The sequence below is a fragment of the Diabrotica undecimpunctata genome, chromosome 7, assembly GCF_040954645.1.
Source record: "Diabrotica undecimpunctata isolate CICGRU chromosome 7, icDiaUnde3, whole genome shotgun sequence".
Classification (NCBI taxonomy): Eukaryota; Metazoa; Arthropoda; class Insecta; order Coleoptera; family Chrysomelidae; genus Diabrotica; species Diabrotica undecimpunctata.
In genome coordinates, this window is record NC_092809.1 from 54811737 (window position 1) to 54832395 (window position 20659).

The 20659-nt window shown below is 32.7% G+C and overlaps 1 protein-coding gene across 1 annotated transcript; it reads left to right on the forward strand.

Annotated features, from left to right (window-relative positions):
- Nucleotides 1-246: 246 nt before the first annotated feature.
- LOC140446763 (uncharacterized) lies at nt 247-18837 on the forward strand. The gene is made up of 3 exons (XM_072539355.1): nt 247-814; nt 9237-9481; nt 18226-18837. Exons 1-3 carry the CDS (start codon nt 394-396, stop codon nt 18778-18780), a joined length of 1221 nt encoding a protein of 406 aa, XP_072395456.1. The 5' UTR covers nt 247-393; the 3' UTR covers nt 18781-18837.
- The last annotated feature ends 1822 nt before the right edge of the window (nt 18838-20659 follow it).

Consider the following 20659-nt stretch of genomic DNA (forward strand, 5'->3'; position numbering starts at 1 on the left):
TTTAAACGACAAAATTTTGCCTGAAAATACAATCTTTTTTGTTTTTAAATTCTTTTATATTATGTACCAAATCCGATATTAGGTATAGTATTATATTTATCCTCCCTGCACTATTACTTTATTGCTTCTTTAAATTATGTTCTCAAGCTCCGCTCCTGGATATAATACTAAGAGATTTCTGTTTAAACAATAAAAATTATCTTTTTATATTTAGTCTACTGATAATTTGCCACTTTGAATTAAATATCACTATTCTTTTTGTTATCAGTTAAATACAAATTTAAACAAACACAAATATATAATTTTAAGATTTCGAGAAAAAATCATAAAATAGATGTTCCAAAATTATTTGTAATTAAAGTAATTTTCATTAATTTTGTGAAATAAAGTACTATGTCCGTGAAAAACATCGAATCTCTTTGTTCTCAAAGAGTTGGATACAATAAAAAGATTATTCAAACTCAAATAAGTAATTTAGTACCGGAAGGAGAAAATTATGGAGGAGAACTAATAAAATTAAATCTGGTGGTCCAAGATGAAGACAACAATGAAATGGAAGAAATACACGTAGTGGTGAAAAAAATTCCTCTCTTGGAAATATTTCAGAAGATCTTTAATATCCAACATACTTTTAAAGCTGAAATTAATTTTTACGAGAAACTTGTACCGCATTTTCAAAATTTCCAACGAGAAAATAATGTAGAGAATGTTCTGGATTGTTTTGCAAAGTTTTACGGCAGCAGATTGAATTTGAATGGATCAGAGAAAGTTGATGAAGATGCTGCTATAGTTTTTGAAAATTTAGGTGATGCAGGTAAATACAATCATAATTATGATAATAACCTAGATAATTATATAACAAATTTGTGATAGTTTCTATAGTAGGAACACAGATAGTTTATTTGACTATAAAGTTATTCAAATACTCGAATCGACTAGTTCTAGTGTAATTATTTATATTTCTAGAAAGATATCTTTTAAAAGGTTCGCTAGACAATGTTCTTAGCAATTTTTTTTCAAAGACTTTTTTTCAAAGATAGTTGTGCTGAAAAGCTTAAACATGATGTTAAACGCATGGAAATGCAACCTTTACAAGGTTGCATTTCCATACAACCATATGCAGATATGACCAACAGTCATATCTCGTTTAATTTTTAATAGATGAAAATAAAATAAAATCAGAATCTTTAGTAAAAAAAAGCTTTTTTTTTATTTATTTAAACACAAAACCACATCAACCGCGCAGGGTTATTAGTGGATATAAAAAACACATGAAAATTAAATAAAATTGAATAACTTGATGTCTTTTAAATAGCTTAACACTGTCGAAATTTTTTTGATGAGAACTGTCTTGAGATCATCATCTGTGAATCCGTGGGATCTTCTTTTTTCCTTGAATTGAGGACAATCAAGCATGATGTGTTTCACAGTCAGTGGGTTAGAGCATGAAGATAGCTACTCCGCCACTGGCCTGTTGTGTTACTCTGTTTTTTGGAAAACATTGATAATTTCGAAGATTAAAAAAAAGCTGTTTCTTATATTCCTTTACATTTTATTCTGTATGTTTTAAAATTATTGAGTTCTTTTAAAAAAAGGGAATTTTTTAACAAATTCCAAAAATACTGTCTTCACTTTAAACTCGAATTTTTTCAAAAATTAATTCTTCTAAAGGAGTTAAACTTCCAGAATAGATTGTTTATAAATGACGTTAATTTCAAATGAATAATGAATAGTTTTCACCAGTTTCTTTTAGTTATAACTTATCTTCATTTTCATGCAAATTCGACGTATACGATGAATACTTTCGAACAGCCACAACTTCGTTAATATTAGGTTTACGGTAATAATAAAAAACAAATATCATTGTTTTATAAGCTTTATTTTATAGGTAACTAAACAGTTTTCTCGTTGAATCTAAATTTTTTAAGTTATTCGTAAAAAACATGCCATTTGGACGTGTAATTTGTGAGCTTTTAATCACGAATGACTACAAAACTTTAAAAAAACTCCAAACATTTTTATTATAAATATATTAACTTTTAACTTAACTTTAAGTTTAAGTTTAAATTATTAACTTTAAAAAAAAACTCTAAACAACATTTTTATCTTAAGAATCACTATTCTAGCGATTACCATGACTTTTTTTGAAAAACTGGCTTCACCAACGAGTTGGGGGGTGTTTAACACCTCCAGGAGAAAAACACATATTGCCATAGTGTAGATTTTATTCTTTTAGCTATTTTCTAACTACTGTCAAAATTTTAAGCAAAATCAATGAATATTAAAAGAATTCTGAGCAGAAAACCGTCATTTCCTGGACTAAAAGAAGTTGAGAGCCTTTGATAAAAGTCATCAATTTTCTTATGAGGAAACCAATGTATTTTACCGGTCCTTACGTTGTAGCGTTTTATATTTAATATCTATATAATAGTATAAATTCTGTTTTAAGTTTTGTATTCAGTTGTTTTAAAATATAGATGTTTTGTCTCCGTTACATTGTCAGGTAAAAAATTATTCCGGTTAAAACTAGGAATCGAGGACGTTTAAAATAATCAATATAATAGGTGCTACTTCTACGAATTTGAGTTGTTTTTGTCGTTGAGAACGATTTGTTTACATTCGAGTCCCCTAATATAATATTGCAAGTCTGGTATTCAATTTTTCTAAAACGTAATAAAGCTGAGAATATTTCAATGTTTTTTTGTCGGTTCGTTGCTAAGAACAAGGTCAAGAAGGGTAGATTGTTTGTTTAGGTTCGTGGACCACAAACTGGCTGGAGACGTGAAGGGCTGGAGTCAAGCAAGAGATTTCAGGCGAGAAAGACGTTTGACGGATTTTGAATCCGTAGCCAATTCTTTGTGTGTAATGTCTTAAGACCGGTTAAGGTGATAATACTCTTTGCATAATGGCAGTTTAGAACAGAGTAATCATCGTAAGATTTGTGCAGTACACCGGAACTGACGAGATTTTGAAAATGAGTATATAGCATGTCCCACCAGCTTTGTTGTCGTTTGCCTGCTTGATCCAACCCCATCTACGTCAGATCTTCGTTCCTGAGTACCTATGGAAATGGTTTCCTTTTTGTTCCAGTTGAGAGTTTTGTCCTTGCAGCTCCAATCCCAGAGATGGTAGCAAGTTTTTTTTGAAGTTAAGTGGCAAAGTTTGTGAATCAAGGTAACAATTGACATATTAATTTTTCCAAATTAAATAGACATTATTTTTGATAATTGATAATTGCTTTCATTAAAACTTAAAAGGATTTGTAATAATTAATAAATTGTAAATTTTATGGTTTAACTTAGCTGTCATTTTAATAGTTTTTTTTAATTTAATGTTAACATATGACAGCTAGCTTAATTTTTTTTCGATATTTATTTGTTTTGTTTGTTTAAAAAAAAAGGTTAATCTCTGTGCGGTAACATTTGTAAGTTTTTGTAGTATCTCCAATCCCTGGAGTTTGTAAACGGACACATGTAAGTTTTTTTATTCACACAATACAATGTTAAATTTTGTTTCTTATCATTTGTTTCTTTTTTTTTAACTAACCTTTTTGAGTTTCCGTTTGAAAAAGATATGTTTCTTTATAATTGATAATTATTTCCCTAGTTACATCTAACTGTTGTAATGGTTATAATTAGGCACCTCGAAGTGGCGCTTTTTATAAATTACTAGAGGTGTTTCCTGTTTCCTTTTTTTTTGTCCCAAGTAATTCATGACCCTTTATTTCATTGTGTAGATACCCCAATTCGACCCATTTATTTCAACTTATCCACGACCCCAGCTCTCTAGCTAAACCCTGAGTGCCGTTCGCATAAGTAGCATTTATTTTGCTTGCCCTATCTTCACCCCCATAGTTTCTGTCCCCTATTTCTACCCCTATGTTCTTACCCTGAGTTAGGCAAAAAATATTTCGTTACAACGTATGGTGCAGAAACACTAACACTGATAAAAGGATAAATAAATAAAATACGAGTAACACAACACACTATGGAAAGATCAATGTTAGGTATTACCATTAAAGATAAAGTACCAAACCTAGAAATAAGAAGAACAACAGGAGTCACGGATGCATTTAAGAAAACAGCCATGGTTAAATGGGCTTGGGCCGGACATGTTACCAAATGGACCAGAAAGATTCTGGAATGGTGACCAAGACAAGAGACATATCGAAACAGTAGAAGGACGAATGATATAAAGCGAATCACAAAAAACTGGATGAAAGAAGCTTAAGATAGAAAGAGGTGGAAATTTTACGGTAGCCCTACGTTCAGCATTAAACAATCTTAGGCTAGTTGATAATAATGAGTTATGTTAGTGTTGTGATGTATATATGAGACCCTTTACATACATCGGTAGCATCAAATGTCAAATGTCTCTAACGGTTTTATGTCATCTTCTGTAAGACTTCCGTTTTCTTCCCCGTAGCAGGTAGCATATTACCTCCGCTCTTTCTATCGGTGTATCGTTTAGTTACTGTAATTTGGACGTTTATGTTGATGCCCTTACTAAAGATCACGAATGGAATATGCTGAAATAAAATACTTAAAAAAGGTTCAGCAATATAAGGTCCGGTTAAAAATCATACACTTAACAGTTTTGAAATCGAAATAGATAATATTAGACAATATTAGCTTGGGGACTATCATAAATCCAACGTTAACTTAGCAGGTGAGTTGTGATTGTCGACTCTCATAAGTGGGTCACAAGTTGGTATATGGGTTTAAATAAATAACTAGATTAAGAATTCTATTCTTAGTATTGTTGATAACGCTTAACTGAAAAAATTCAGTTCAGTGTAGTGCACTGAGTGTAGTGGACAGAGTACACTGCCAGTATTACAAAATATTTATAATATATAGATAATGTATCGAAGGATATACTCAAACTTAAATGCTTTATCAGAAATAAATCCTGCTTTAAATCGGTACTCGAAGGGACCGTTCGTGTTGTCATTATTTTGAAGATTGCAACTTGATTGATTTCTTGTCACTGATTTCATTAAAACTATCTTCCCTAAAATCCTGTAATTTCCATGTGTGTCCAAACTCTTTATTAAGAATATCAACCTAAAGTTTTTTTAGTCAACAATATTATTAAATAAGTAAAAAGACTTAATAAGTTTTTGTCCACACTTATGACAAATCAAAAAATGGAAAGAGGAACGTATTTTTGAAGTATATAAACAATTTTAATTATATACTAGCTGAGCGCTTTCGGATTACAAAGCCATCTTCAGAGATATGCTCTAGGAGATGGTTTTGTAAGCCAAAAGCGCTCAGCAAGGAATTAAATTGTTTATACACTTATTCCATTTTTTGGTTTTTTGTTATTACATTATGATTGTTTAGAGCAACATTAAAACGAAGTGTGGAAAAATGTTTGGAGAGGTAATGAAAATGTTGACAGTCAATTTTATGAGATTTCACAGATCGTGAAATATTGAAAAATATTGGCATTCAGTTTTAACGCCCTTATTCTGTTATGTAATCGATCGTCCTCTATGTTGCGCCTGTCTGGAGTACCGTAGTTTTAGCAACGGCGTACAGAAAGCAGCTCACCCGAGCAGATAAGAAATGTCTCTACCGAGGCGCTGGGAGTTATCGCCGGATGTATTCCGATGCACATGCTAGTAAAGGAAAGAAGAAGAATGTACGAGAGCAGACAAGAAGATATATTAACAGAATATTAAAAAAAGAAAGGGAGAGGTCCATTATGGTGTAACAAGAGGAATGGAACGAGATGAGAAGAGTGGCGTAATGAACGAAGCCGCTGATTTCTAATCAGAGAAGACTACGTGAACTGCAGGCATTGAAGTTCATGGTTGTTTCAGGGCATACCTTTACAGATTTGGAAAAGCAGAAAATGACAAATGACTGTACTGTGTAATATATGACACTGTTTCGCACACTATATTGGTATGCGATAGGTGAATAGACGAGAGGGCCGTGCATGAGAGAGAGCTAGAAAGTAGGCTGCAATCAGTCATGGAACTTTTGGAGGAGACACTTAAGTCGTCAGATCCGTAGAGAGCAGTTTAGAGATATGCGAAGAGAATTTTGGAGAGAAAATAACAAAAAAAGTGACCCAAAGGGAGGCAGAGTGCCCAGGAGGAAGCAAGATGATAAGGCAGAATGAGAAGGGGCAAGATTAAACATAAACATAGAGGAATAGAGAGAATAGAAAGAAGGATTCAGTCGTAGTTAGAAAATGCGAGAATGCGTGAGAAGTGTGCGTAAATGAGAGATCGGGTGAATGCCGTGCAGACGTCCCAATCAGGGCGGTCCAACCGGTAATTTACAGTTAGGAGTGTGTTTTCTTTTTTAGGTAGGTCTCTTAAATTCACAGCAATGTTATTCGAACAACCCCTGCCTACTGTCTCGAACAGAGACTGACAGAGCTATGTTTCGAACATTTAGACCATCCCCCTTGTAAAAGACGAAAAAAAGGTCAATACACATGACGGTACTATTATGAAAGTTATAAAAAAACGTAAAATATAAAAAGATGCTACAAAATAGATATAACTAAAAGAACAGAAGAATCTGAACCAATAGGACAGAAACAAAAGCGATATATTTGACATTACACTTGATAAGAGTAGTTTCGAATATGCGGAGATAGAATTGTTTTGTAGGTTAGCTCAGATTAGCACACCTTGCTTTAAGTACCTGAAGTCTCACACTACTCTAAAGTAAGAGTACAAGCGCTAGGATGAGCAAGGACATGTGCGCCATATCTAAGAAAAAAACTCTAACAACTTTTCTGAATATGATTATTATCACCATAATATTTTTTTCTAAAGCTATTTTTTTTTGTAGAATCTTAAAGCAATAACTATTTAAATGGGAATAAGCCACAATTGAAGTTTAAAATAAGTTTATTGACGTTTCAATTTACACTTTGGAAATCGTTTTCAAAATACAAACATTACTAAATTAAACAAATTTTGTTTTTTGTTACCTGGTGAAAAATTCTTCTAATAATTTAATTTTATCTGACTACTTTATGTTGACAACTCAGACATATAATATACATTTTAAAGTAGATGACTTTAAAATGGTATTGCCAATATAGCTGAGTTGCATTCCTGGGACGACTTTATTGTAAGATAATTCAGTCGATTACATGAAATCAACTTTAACTTGACAATGTTCGTCAGAAAAATCATGGCATGTGATTCGTTTTAAAAAAGTTAACCACATGCCATGACTTATTAATAGTGGTATTTTCCTTTTAGTAACTTCCTCTTTTATGGGTAACCATATCCTATTGCATTCTGCCGAGGATTTTGCGACAGAATTGGTCTCATTTAGCATAATTAGAGCCGCTTCTTTGTCCATCTGTTTCTTTTAGGAATATACTTAAATCGTTCCATTAAACACTATGTTTTTTTCCATGCGTGTGTACATATTTGAGATCTATCGAATTCTCTATTTTTAATATAAGATTGATGACTTATTGATGATAATCAGTTATTCTAACATTTAATGCTCTTGATGTTTCACCTAAATAGAACTGATGTATCCTCGATATGTTACTGACTTAATAATAGTGTTTTTTTTCTTTTATTAACTTTTTCTTTTATGAGTAACCAAATCCTACTGCATTTTGCCAAGAAATTTGCGACACAGTTGGTCTCATTTACCATAATTAAAGCAGCTTTTGTGATTTTTCTCTTTTCACTATCTGTTTTTTTAAGACAAAACTTGAATCGTTCCATTTAACCATACGTTCATTTTCCCATCCGTGTGTATATATTTGAGATCTATCAAATTCTCTAGTTTTAATATAAGATTGATGACTTATTGATCATACTGCATTCTGCCGAGGAATTTGCGACACAATTGGTTTCATCATTTAGCATAATTAAACTTTCATTACAAAAATGACATTACATCTAAAACATTAAAAACTGCTTCTTTTTGAATACACAACAAGTACGTCTTTCGAAACGAGACAATCTCAGCTATAAATTCCACCTAATACCGTTCTCACGGAAGCAATTTCTACGAAGTGCAATCGTTTGTGATATGAATGTTTAAATTTATCGTTTTTTCAGCATATTTCACATGCCTCACATTTGTTGCCAAAACTAAAACCGAAATTTTAGGCTATACCTTTAATATATTGGACTTTAATAATGAAAATTACATACTGACTAGATAATGGAGGTGATTCATTTTATTGATCTCATGAGAATCATAAAAAATGGTAATAATCGCTAAACGTTTAAGTATTTAACACCTTTGCAGAAACTGACTTCATTTGCAGCAAGATAAAAAATTTTTGTAAAAAATCTGCACTTTTCACTTTTAAAACACTCTGAAAAATTTTATCAAAAGATATCGAATTTTTAACGTTGAGTTGACACAAATTTTACTTAAAATTGATTTCGCGCGCGAACCGACATTGAAAATCACCGGTCGCTTCAAGAGTTGATTCTAAAAGAACAATTTATTCTACACGAAAAGTGCTAATAAACTTTTTTGTTCCAATTATCTCACCTACATTCATTTTTTGAAAACAATTTTTTACGGTGTACACTTCTTCGTAAATCGATCTTTTCCGTTTTTCCTTACCTACCAGGGTGGGTTTTAGCCTTGGGGTAAAAGTGATAAACTTTTTGTATCGTTTTTGCGGTCCCAAAATTGACATTCTGAGACCAATTTAGCTTGTTTGTATTATTTTTAGAGGTCAAATCTCCGACGACTGGTATAATATAAAGAAAGAATAGTTCGTACCGACGATGACAACGGCGTGCGATACGATAAGTAGATATATTTGTTCTCTTCCATGTTTATCCTATACTATATAGTGAAGACAAGAAAATATTTTATTGAAACAACATAGAAAACAGAACACAGAAAACAGAAATCAGAAACCTCAAATACTTAATAACAGGAGAAGTGAAGGAGACAAAGAGGGAGACACTTTTATGCAACAAAAAAGTTTTAAAAGTTTACTATTAATTATACAAAAAGTTTCTATTTAACGATAATCACAATATTATCTTAATTGTTCCTCTGTTGCCGTTTGTGACTTTTATCAGGATCATGTTTAGTTTAAATGTCAATAAATGTTGCTGAAAAGTTTTGTTTAAATTCAGCCGCGTCTATCAAAGTGTCTTCATAAAGTCCTCTATGTCTGCAAATATTTTGAAATTTATTTTATCCAATACTAGACAATAAACAATAAAAAACGGAATCACAAACATTTTTTATAAATAAAATCTTTAGGTTTCAGAAATATAGACAGACTTACTGGTTTTAATTTTGAAGAAACTCAACTACTTTTAAAATATTTGGCACTCCTTCATGCTGTACCATTGGCGATTAAGGTCAGAAATCCTGAATTCTTTCAGCAGGAAATAAGGCCATATTTAAATAATGGTCTTGACAAATACATTGACTTCAGAGAAGCTCTTCCTTTAATCGAAGCAATACTTAATGAATCTGAGAAATGTGCACCTCTGGTGCCAAGGGTAAGTGATTTATACTAGGTTTAATACTAAAATTATATTTTAAATATTTCTTTTATAATATGTTTCGAAATTAAAAGTTGTTTTACAAAGCAGTGCCGGATTTAGTTCATGGATCGCCGGGGGCTAAGTCATACTATACCGCCACTCTCCAGTAGATATAGATGCGTCTTAGCTTAACAATTCATTAAAACTATTTTAATATTATTAGGTAATTTATAACAAATATACAAAAAAGCTACAAAGACCCAAACTTACAACTTATAAAGTAAATTAACATAATTATTTACAAACAGATTTTCCTGGACTTTCTACTTGCAAACAGGTCGATGATTTTATTAAAATCTAATTTTGTAAGCGAGAAAACAGAGAAAACACTGGAATACGGTGTAGACACGCACCACATATTTATAGACTACAAGGCAGCCTACGACTCTGTAAATAGAAGAGAATTGTTTAGAGCAATGATAGACCTAGGAGAACCAAATCAGTTGGTAAGTTTAACCAAACTAACCCTTGAAAAAGTTGAATGCAAAGTACGAATCCAGGGGGAACTCTCTGAACCTTTTAAAACAAATAACGGGCTACGTCAGGGAGACCCACTCTCCTGTATACTATTCAATCTAGCTCTGGAAAAAGTAATACGTACGTCACAAATCACAACTACCGGTTCAATATATAACAAATCTGTGCAAATCTTAGCATATGCTTGTCATCCTGGTGCAACTTATACGCACCCTGATGCGCATCGCCCTTCCTTCTGGAGCTTTAATTAAATTTGATTGGACGAGAGATCCGAAAATCTCATATAAAAGTTAAAACACCTTTAAATATGGGACATTTCGGATCTCGAGTCAGTCGTTCTCTAGCCCTTTACGGGCGCTCCTAGAGCACTTTGCTCTAAGGGCTCTGCGTATTTTCTAAAGACTCTGTGGCTGAGTTTTTTTTACCAAATATTGTTGTTTTATTTCTTCGCCCTATAAGAACAAACAACAGATCTTGTCTTTTTCAAGACGAGATCCAAACAAAGAGCGTTCGGACTAACATTGCGCAATGTTGCGTAACATTGTGCAATGTTGGATAACAACTGGTAACTATATAAATTCCACATAGTTACTAGTTCCGATACGACATGCTGATGATATCAATATTGTTGGGAGAACGGAAAACGCAGCACGAGAGGCGTACGTAGCATTAAAGGAAGCGGCTACAAAAATGGGTTTAATAATAAACACCAACAAAACAAAATACATGAAAATAGGTACGCAACCACAAACACTACGGCCACTTGTTATAGAAAATGACGTCATCGAAGCAGTTAACGAATTTGTATACCTGGGAACGCTCGTCAATACTGAAAATGACACTACCGCAGAGATTAACCGCAGAATTTGCACGGCTAATAGATGCTATTTTGGGCTTAATCTCCTTTTTAAATCTACAGTTATATCAAGAAATACAAAAGTAAAACTCTACAAAACAATAATACGCCCAGTCCTAACATATGGTTCAGAAACCTGGACTTTAACAAAAAGCAATGAAAACATGTTAGGATGTTTCGAAAGAAAAATACTAAGGCGCGTCTATGAAGCGGTAAATGAAAATGGTGTCTGGAGAAGACGATACAACTTCGAACTCTATAGGATATACCAGGAACCAGATATCGTAAAACACATAAAGATAGGACATCTGAGGTGGGTAGGCCATGTAATGCGGATGGAGCAAACCGACCCAGCTAGAAAAACGCTCCTTGATAGACCTATTGGCCAAAGAAGAAGAGGAAGACCCAGAACAAGATTCCTAGATAACATAGACCAAGATATGAGAAATATGGAAATACGTGCTTGGCGGAGGAAGGCGATGGATAGGGACGACTGGAGAAAAATTCTTGGGGAGGCTAGGACCCACACAGGGTTGTAAAGCCAAAATGATGATGATGATGATGATGAATTTTGTAAGCGGATCAAACGACGATTAATATTTAAAACAGCGAACGAATTTAATGGTTTTTCCGTCATCATATTTCTCAAATAATTTTTGACCCATTTTAAAGTGGAAAATGATCTTTCGGCAGTTGCGTTAGTAACCATCAAAGATAAGAAGATTCTTAGTGTTATTTCTGCCTTTGGGAAGGTTGCAATTATATTATTTTTATGCAAAAGCTCCATCACAAAAGTAGCACTTTGAGTTGTTGGAGTTTTATACTCAACTTGGCCTAGTAGTGACATTATAAAATATTTTAATTGGATACACTCACTTGCTAAAGATGTATCCAAGTCATTCGAATAAATATTCACTAATACCGACGCTTTGTCTGAAATCACGTTATCCTCTGAAAGAGGTACAGAAAATAAAAATGAGGAACTAATGGCATCTTTATAAGTTTTTCCTCTAGATTTCAGATTATTTGCCAAATAATCAAATGTTTTATCCAGCACATGGGTTTTAATCTTATTTTGCGGTATAAGTATCTCTTCTGTATCTGCTTCTTCAAACTGTAATTCTCTTACGACTTTTCTTTGCTGTATTCCGTTTGTTGTGATAAGAGCTGCCCCTTTTGTTCAAATAAGTTACATTTATCACGAAGAGACTTGTAAAAATGTTGTAATGACTTATACAAAGACGAATATGTATGTAAGTCCATATTTGCGCTTTGTAAAGATTTACTCGCTAGGTCAGTTCTTTTTAGTACTTTGAACCAAAAGGCAACATAAATACCAAATTGTAACGTAGCCACCTTTTCGTGTAAATTGTTTGCTTGACATCGAACTGGCATATTCTCGTCGCCGTTAGAGGATAACTCTAAAAGTACTTGCTTTATAATCTTGACACCATAAATTAAGAGCTTTTAATGCATTAAATCGTCCTGATATTGAGTCACATTAACTCTTTTTGGAATAAATGTTGTAGGCCACAATTTTTCAATAGATTAGCGAGTCATTTCCATCTGTAAGTTGAAGCTAAGAAAACAACATAAATTTCTTCAACAACTAAAAAAAAAAGAAATACTTTCCATAGTGCATTCTGCTGCATGTTGCACAATCAAACTTAGGGAATAGGCTGCACATGGTACGTATTTTGCCAAATTATTTGTAGATTTTATTCGGGCTTGGAGACCGCTATAAACGCCAGACATGTTATTCGTATTGTTATACGATTGTTCCCTGCAGTCATCGATATTTATATTCAGGTTGGACAAAATTTTTACAACGCTGGCTTCCATATCTTCGGCTTTGTAGCCAGTGTTGTCTAAAAACTGTATGAACCTCTCGACAGGTGTTCCGGTGTCCGAGCAATACCTAATAATAAATGTCAGTTGATCTGTACGTTACGCCGAATTTTTTCAGCATTCTTTAAAACTTTATAGAATGGTGATTTAGTGCAGTACCTGTTTTGTTTTCCTATTTTTCTTTTTGAAGATTCAAAGTCTAAAGAATTAAGATCCTGTGTTTTGAATTCTTTCAGCACTTTATCTACACAATTTCTTGGCCGGAATTTTGGATCTAGTAAATCAACTAGATTAACACCACTTTCGACTATAATTTGACGTTTAGGAGAACTCTTTTCAGAATGTAACTTGATATCACAAACTGGATCTGAATTTGCTATGGATGAATCATCTCGACGTGATGAAGATCCTGCTGCAAATTTTATTTTATAGTAAAAGTAACTAAACCAGTCAAGTAAACCTATCTTATAAAACACCTGAAACTGTTGCAATTGGATCGTCTTGAAAATTAGTGCTCGTTGGTATACTATCTTGCCTGGATTTGGTAAAAAAAAGCTGAATATTGGGGGTGTTTTAATACTGCATTTAATTTTTGTTGTTTTTCTAACTTTTGTCGTTTCCAAAATGCATCTCCTTCCTTTCCGCTCATTTTTTAGAAACGTCACGAAAACACTTCACTAATAAATAAGTAAAATTTGAGACTAGTCTCGAAAACTGCGCTAACACGACTGACGACTGACGACATGGCGTGTTGGAGCCAGACACGTGGCGCTGGCCGATTTCCCGGAAACATGAAACGTGTTTTTGTGCGACCTGCTACCGCAGGCACGGATCTTATCGGTGATCAGACGAAGTTTTATTACCATGCTATTTTAGAAAATCAACCCCATAAATTTGAAATATCCACATATAAAATTAAAACGTGATGGGAGCAAACTCTCAAAATTTACCGCCGGGGGTAAAAAATCCCATAGTCCCACCTTAATCCAGCACTGCTACAAAGCTAAATTGTATCGAAACTGATGAATAAGAGTTCACCAAAAGATCTACAAACTTTTTAGGTCAAAGAAACAATAAATTGCTCAAAATTTAAAATTTAGGTCAATACTTTACCAATAACATTTTTATATAGATTATGACTACGTTTTATTCCCTAGTTCCTATGCTACTAATTTTATCTGGCTGTAATTAAGATAAAATATTAGTAATTTCCTATGAAAATATCTGTCTACTACGAATGCAGCTGTACTCTCTTTCTCTCAAATACCTAAGAAAGACGTCTATATAACGCCACTCAAATTAGTCTGGCGATTCATAAAAGAACCGAATCCTCGACTTGCCCTAATTTCGTAGTTTGCTGTCGTGATGATCGCTGGTGTCAAAATAATAGTTTATTTAGTTGTTTACTAGAGAAAAAAACCGTGTTCCGCTGTAAGTTATCTGAATTTTGTCTCCATACTTCTAAATCTAAATTATAGAAGTATTTTTCTTATTTTCATAGAGTTTTTTTAACTCACGATTATTTACGGAAGCTGTCCTTGATAAATATTTTTATCACTTCAACATATCGCTCCATTTTTACTGACTAGAAAAGGAACATCTACCTCTCTGGGCTTTACCAGAATCTTTTAAATTAAACAGATAATCATTACAGGTCGAATTTGAGTGAGTGTAAATATTTTTTTAATAGATATAAGTAACCCGGCAAACTTCGTACCGCCTTAGAATTAAATAATGTGTCTAAAAAAATGAAAAAATTAACAGAAAATCAAAAACAGTATTAATTGAAAAACCAAGTAGTTGAATCAATTTAATGCTTTCTGATAAACAATATTTTTATATTTTTTTGCAGTGTATAAATATACAGCAATGACGATTTTGACGCAAGAAATATGGAAAATTAATTCCGGAAACTTCTAACGGTTGACCTTGCGATTTGTTTATTGTCATTGCAAAAGCCAAACTCACAGGAAATTGTAGACGTTTAAAATTAAATGACAAGCTTGTTGCTATACGCGGGATCAAGAGGTCCATCCTTCGTATGTCTCCTTAATGATCGTTGCCTCAATGACTCCTTAGGCCTTTCAGTCTGCGCAAACTGGTGCGCTATGTCGTTAATGTATTAAAGTAAAATGATAATTAAAAACGTCACTACTACGCTCTATGTATAAACAATAATAATGGCCAAACATTGTGTAAAGAGTGAGAAAAGGCTTATTTTGTGAGAGATAGAAGACCGGCTTCGTTCTCATCCCTACTTCGTGCTGTTTACTGGGTGAGAAGGGACACCGGTAGACACCCGGCGGGGATAACTGGTCTAGTTGTAAGTGATCGGTTATCGACCAGGATTAAAAATAAAAAATATATTATCTAAATTTAAAAAATACAAGAAACATAATACATTTTTAATATAACTGTCCATTTTTTTGAATATAACTTAATAAATTTTAATAACTTACTAATTTTTAACACCTTATTTAATTTATATAATAACTAAATTTACTATCAAATGATATTTATTTATATTTTCATAATATCACATATTTCATATACCTAAATACAATTTAGTAAAACATTTTAAAATAAAATCATACGAGCAAGCTGGATTATGTCGAAAATGTCAATTTTAGGATGCTAAAAAAGATGCAAAAAAGTTAACCACTTTAACCTCCGGGCTTTCCCCTAAAAACCCTCACGGAGAGGGAAGGAACCTCATCGGACAAAAACCGATTTACCAAGAATCTGTAAGCCAAAGAAAAAAGTGTTTAAAATAAAAAATTAAGCTAAAATAATTTTAAACAAAAACGTTTATTAGCATTTGTTGCGTAGAATGAACCGTTCTCTCAGAAAAAACGATTGAAGCGATCTGATAAATGTCAGTTACGCGCGCAAAATCAATGCTCATTAAAATTTGTATCAGCTCGACGGTAAAAATGTAATATCTTTTGACTTCAGTGTCCTATCGACAAGAATCAAGATGCAATCTAAAGGTCAAAAGTGCAGCTTTCTTTTGCAATTTTTGTATTTTGCCGCAAGTGAACTCAGTTTTTATAGAAATGTTAAATAAACAAACGTGGCGCTTTTTTTATGATTCTCATGAGATCAATGGAATGTATCCCTTCCATTGACCGGCCACTATATAGTTTCTATAACTATAAGCTAATCTTTATAACCTATAGCATGAAATTTTAGTTTTGAGTTTTGGCAACAAATATGAGGCATTTAAAATGTGCTTAAAAAACGCTGAATTTAAACTTTCACATTACAAACAGTCTAAACCGTTTAAAACTGCACTTTTTTAATTACAATAATACGTGTTTCAAAAATACTTAATTTCTGCTATAAATTACAACCAAAACCGTCTTCTTGGAGGCATTTCCTCTGACGTTCGATGGTTTGTAATGTAAAAGTTTAAATTCTGCGTTTTTAGTCATATTTCAAATGTCTCATTTTGGTTGTCAAAAATCGAAATCCAATTTTCATGTTATAGGTTTTGTAGACTGATCTTCAACAATAGAAATTTCAATTCACGAGAATCGTAAGAAATGGCAAACATCGAGCAAATTGTTTAATTATTGAACAAATTTTATTTAACATTGATTTACTGACATGCCAGGAACTGACATTCAAAAACGCCGGTCGCTTCAAGCGTTGTTTCTGAGAGAACGGTTTGTTCTCCGCAAAAAGTGCTTATAATCATTTTTGTTCAAAATTATATCAGCTACATTTTTTATTCAAATAATTTTTTTCTACGGCGTACAAATTCTTGATAAATCGATTTTTTTGCATTTTACTCCCCTGAGAGGGGGGTTTTAGGTGGAAGCTCAGGCGTAGAAGTGGTAAACTTTTTTGCATATTTTTTGGGGTCCCAATATTTATATGCTCGGCAAAATTCAGCTTGTTCGTATGATTTTTAGGGGTCAAATCTCTGACGACAAGACTATTAACAAACAAACCGGACCTGATTTATCCGGTTTGATTTATTCAAACTGGAAACAATCAGGTCCGGTTTCAAAAAATTAGTTCGTTTTGTTCATAAAAAAAGTTCACCCGGTAAATGCTTTTTGAAAACTCTTATAAGAATTTTATAAATAAGACAAAGAGGAAAATACAATGGCATATTTATGTTTTTCCTAAGAGATTACTTAATTTTTAATTAAAAAAATCAGATTTGACTATAAATTATTAAAACTTTGGCAAACTGAATCATAGATTGAATGTAGGTTATTTAAAATGTTAATTTTATTTTTCAATAACTCAAACATAAAGCTGAATATTACTGTAGGCTTTTCTTTTGAGAACAAGCAAAACAGAATTGTAAGTCTTCAATAAAACACACCAACGACGGATTAACAGACAAATAGGACGATGTTTCTATAAAATTCTTATTAAAGTTTTAAATCGTATACAGTGTGAAATTTTTCTCTAAACAAAGCGAACTACATTTTTAAAATCGGACCTGATTTTTTCAATTTCAATCTGGTCCGGATTGTTTGTTAAATTAACAGTTTTAAAAAAGTTTAATTTTTGCAAGAAAAGTTACATTTTTTTACATCAATAAGTCTCTTTGCCAAAATTTTAGTTCATAGTCAAATTTGATTTTTTAATTAAATAGAATAGTTTCAAAATTATGTAGAATAATTACAAAAATATGTTTGGATGTTACATTTAATATACTTCCCAAAAAGACCAAATGCATCATCATGTAAAAACTTCAAACTAGTTAGTCACTCTGTCAAACTAAAACACAAAATATTTGTCAATAGAATTACTAATGTTTTTTACTGTTAAGGCAGATAATGTCATTGTCTTAAACAAGGAAAGAGAGAGGACAGGTAACACTCACTTAAAAAACCTTCGAAAAGTGAAGCCAGATTTAATGTGACTGCCATGTTTGGTGCCTGTACGTTGCCCATTACTACTTATGTTCAAAAAGTAATCATTATGTTAGTGTTTAACTATAAATTTAAAAAAAATCTATTTACTAATATATATCCAATATTCTCAATCTACTAAAGAAATAAAATATAACCTGGCAACCTTTCTGGTGCCGGTTTGGCTTTAGTCAATTCCATACGATTATGCGTCCCCTCTCTTTCCTTGTCTAAGGTCATTGTAGTATTAAGCCATAAATCATTTTTCTTTAAAAAGCGTTATTTTCGTTATAGCAACTTTCCGGTAGCAGGAATCTAATTAAATTCCAATAATTTTCCTAATAACCGACTGACAAATACCGAACCGTTACAGGATCTTCCGCTTCTGAATTATTTTTGTTTGTCTTGTATATTAAGTCCTTTTGTCAGCTTATTTGTTATTGCTCGTCCTGTTCTGAAACAATTCCTCGGTTTTTAGAGCACTTATTTGCTACTTAATTCATTCATTCGTCAACTTTTCATTGTTTCTTTCCCTTGTATTCCACAATTTGTACCACCACTTTGTTTTTTTTTGGCGTTTTTGTTTTTTTTTCTAAATATATTTAAATCTTATTTAACTTACTTACAAGCAACAAATATTTTAGGTTCAAAAAATCTGGAAACAGCATTACTACAAAGAAAATGAACCCGAAGTAAAAGAGCCGTTCGCTACATTCAGTCATGGCGATCTTTGGGTTAATAATATTATGGTGAAATATGATGACGCTACACCAACTGAAATAAAATTTGTAGATTTTCAGGCTTATGAATACTACTCACCGGTAGTAGATTTTATATATTTCATATTTACGAGCGTCCAAAATGAGGTACTAAAAGAAAATCTTGATGATTTTGTAAAATTCTATCACAGCAGACTTTTACAAAATTTAAAAGATCTAGGATGCGATGTGGAGCCATTTAGTTATGATGAATTTTTAAAAGAATTTAAAAAATATACATACCAGCCGCTGGTTTGGATACTAACTTTTATACCGTTTGTGGTTTTTGGACCAAAAGGTGATTCTACAGAACCTAGTTTGGAAGATATTAAATTCAATGATAGTTTAAGTGTAGAGGATGCCCGTAAGCAATTGTCTCAGGTAGTTAAAGAAAAAATACACATTATTGTCGAATATTCTGCAAGAAATAACTGGATTTAAATTGTTAAATTTTGTAAAGCTTATATTATAATATATTATATTTTCTTAAACATAATATTTTTATTGATTTTCGTTCTATGTTGTCTCCTTATTTTGTTTTGTTACCTATACTATTCAACGCCGCATTATTTCATATTTACTATTACTTCTTACTAAATTACATTATATTCTTAGCAAATACGTCTTCTATATTACAGTAGGACACATTATAGCTTAGTCCATTATGACCCGAGTTATTTTTTCTAATTATTAATGAAAGAAACTAATATATTTTTATTAAAAATATATAATAGTAGACAAATTAACAATTTTTTTGCCCCCAAAAACTTAATAACTAACAAAAATATGTGTCAGGTCATTACGGTACCGTAATTAAAATAAAATAATTTCTTAAGAAACACAATGATATTTATATTATAACTAGAATGTCTTCATATGAAAAGTATAATTGCAGTCAATACACATGCCGACATCACGTTTGCTACACATTATTCCAGTACTACTGCTACACCTGTCTCCTGCACAGTGACGTCTTTTGTTGTTAGGTATAAATATTAAAAGCTGATTGTTTCCATCGTACTTTAGATTGTCTGAGATTTTATTAAGCGAGACACTAAATTTCGGAGAACTGGGTCTTCCTCCATGCTTTGGAGCATTTGTATATTTTTTAAGATATGACCGAGCAATACATCTTCTGAAATCTAATTGGGAATTCTTGGGGTAGTGGTGCTTGTAGAGTATCCAGCTGTTACTAATACCTCAGATACACCACCACCACTTCTTTAAACGGATTCCAATTTTATATATAGAGATGTTTTGGTCCATTAAATCCGTTCCTCCCATATTATTGTTTGGCATGTATATATCCTATATCCTATATACAGGAACCAGAAAGCAGTAGTAAAGGTGAACAATATAGAAACAAATAATATACTGATTGCAAGAGGGGTTAGGCAAGGATGCGTCTTGTCTCCGACGCTTTTCAACGTGTACTCACAGGTCATATTCAGAAAAGCCTTATGGGAAAGAAAAAAAGGAAAAAGAATTGGTGGAGAAATCATAAACACCATGAGATTTGCAGATGACACGGTAATTATGGCTGAGAGTACAGAAGAACTACAAACTATACTAGATGCAATAAATAGTGAATGCATTCAAATGGGACTTGACATCAACACAGATAAGACCAAATTTATGATAGTAATAGTAATAGTCCAATAAATAATGAACAACTAACTCTTGGTGGACAGCAAATAGAGAGAGTGACAAAATATAAATATCTGGGAGCTTACATCAACACAGAATTAGATCCAGACCAAGAGATCCGGGTACGAATAGAAATGACAAGGGCAGCGTTCTTAAAATTCAAACAATTGTTCTGTGACAAAAATCTGAATACTGCGCTGAGACTGGGGTTTGTTGAATGTTACGTCTGGTCGCAACTATTGTACAGGGTAGAAACATGGACACTAAAAGCGCAAATAGTTAAAAAGATTGAAGCCTTTGAACTTTGGATATACCGGAGAATATTGAGAATCCCATGGACTGCCAGGGTCACCAATGAGGAAGTGCTGAGAAGGATGGGTCGAGACAAAAAATTGTTGAGAACGATAAAAGTACGCAAGACTGCATACCTTGGACACATACTAAGAAATAATAAATATAGTCTTCTGCAGGTCATCATGCAGGGTAGAGTCGATGGCAAAAAGGGAATAGGTAGAAAGAGGAAGTCATGGCTGCGAAATATTCGAGACTGGACAAACATGACTGTAGACGAATTATTCCACGTTGCAAAAGACAGAGAAGCTTTTAAAAATGTGGTCGCCAACCTCCGTTAATGGGGACGGCATAGGAAGAAGAATGTATATATCTGGCAATG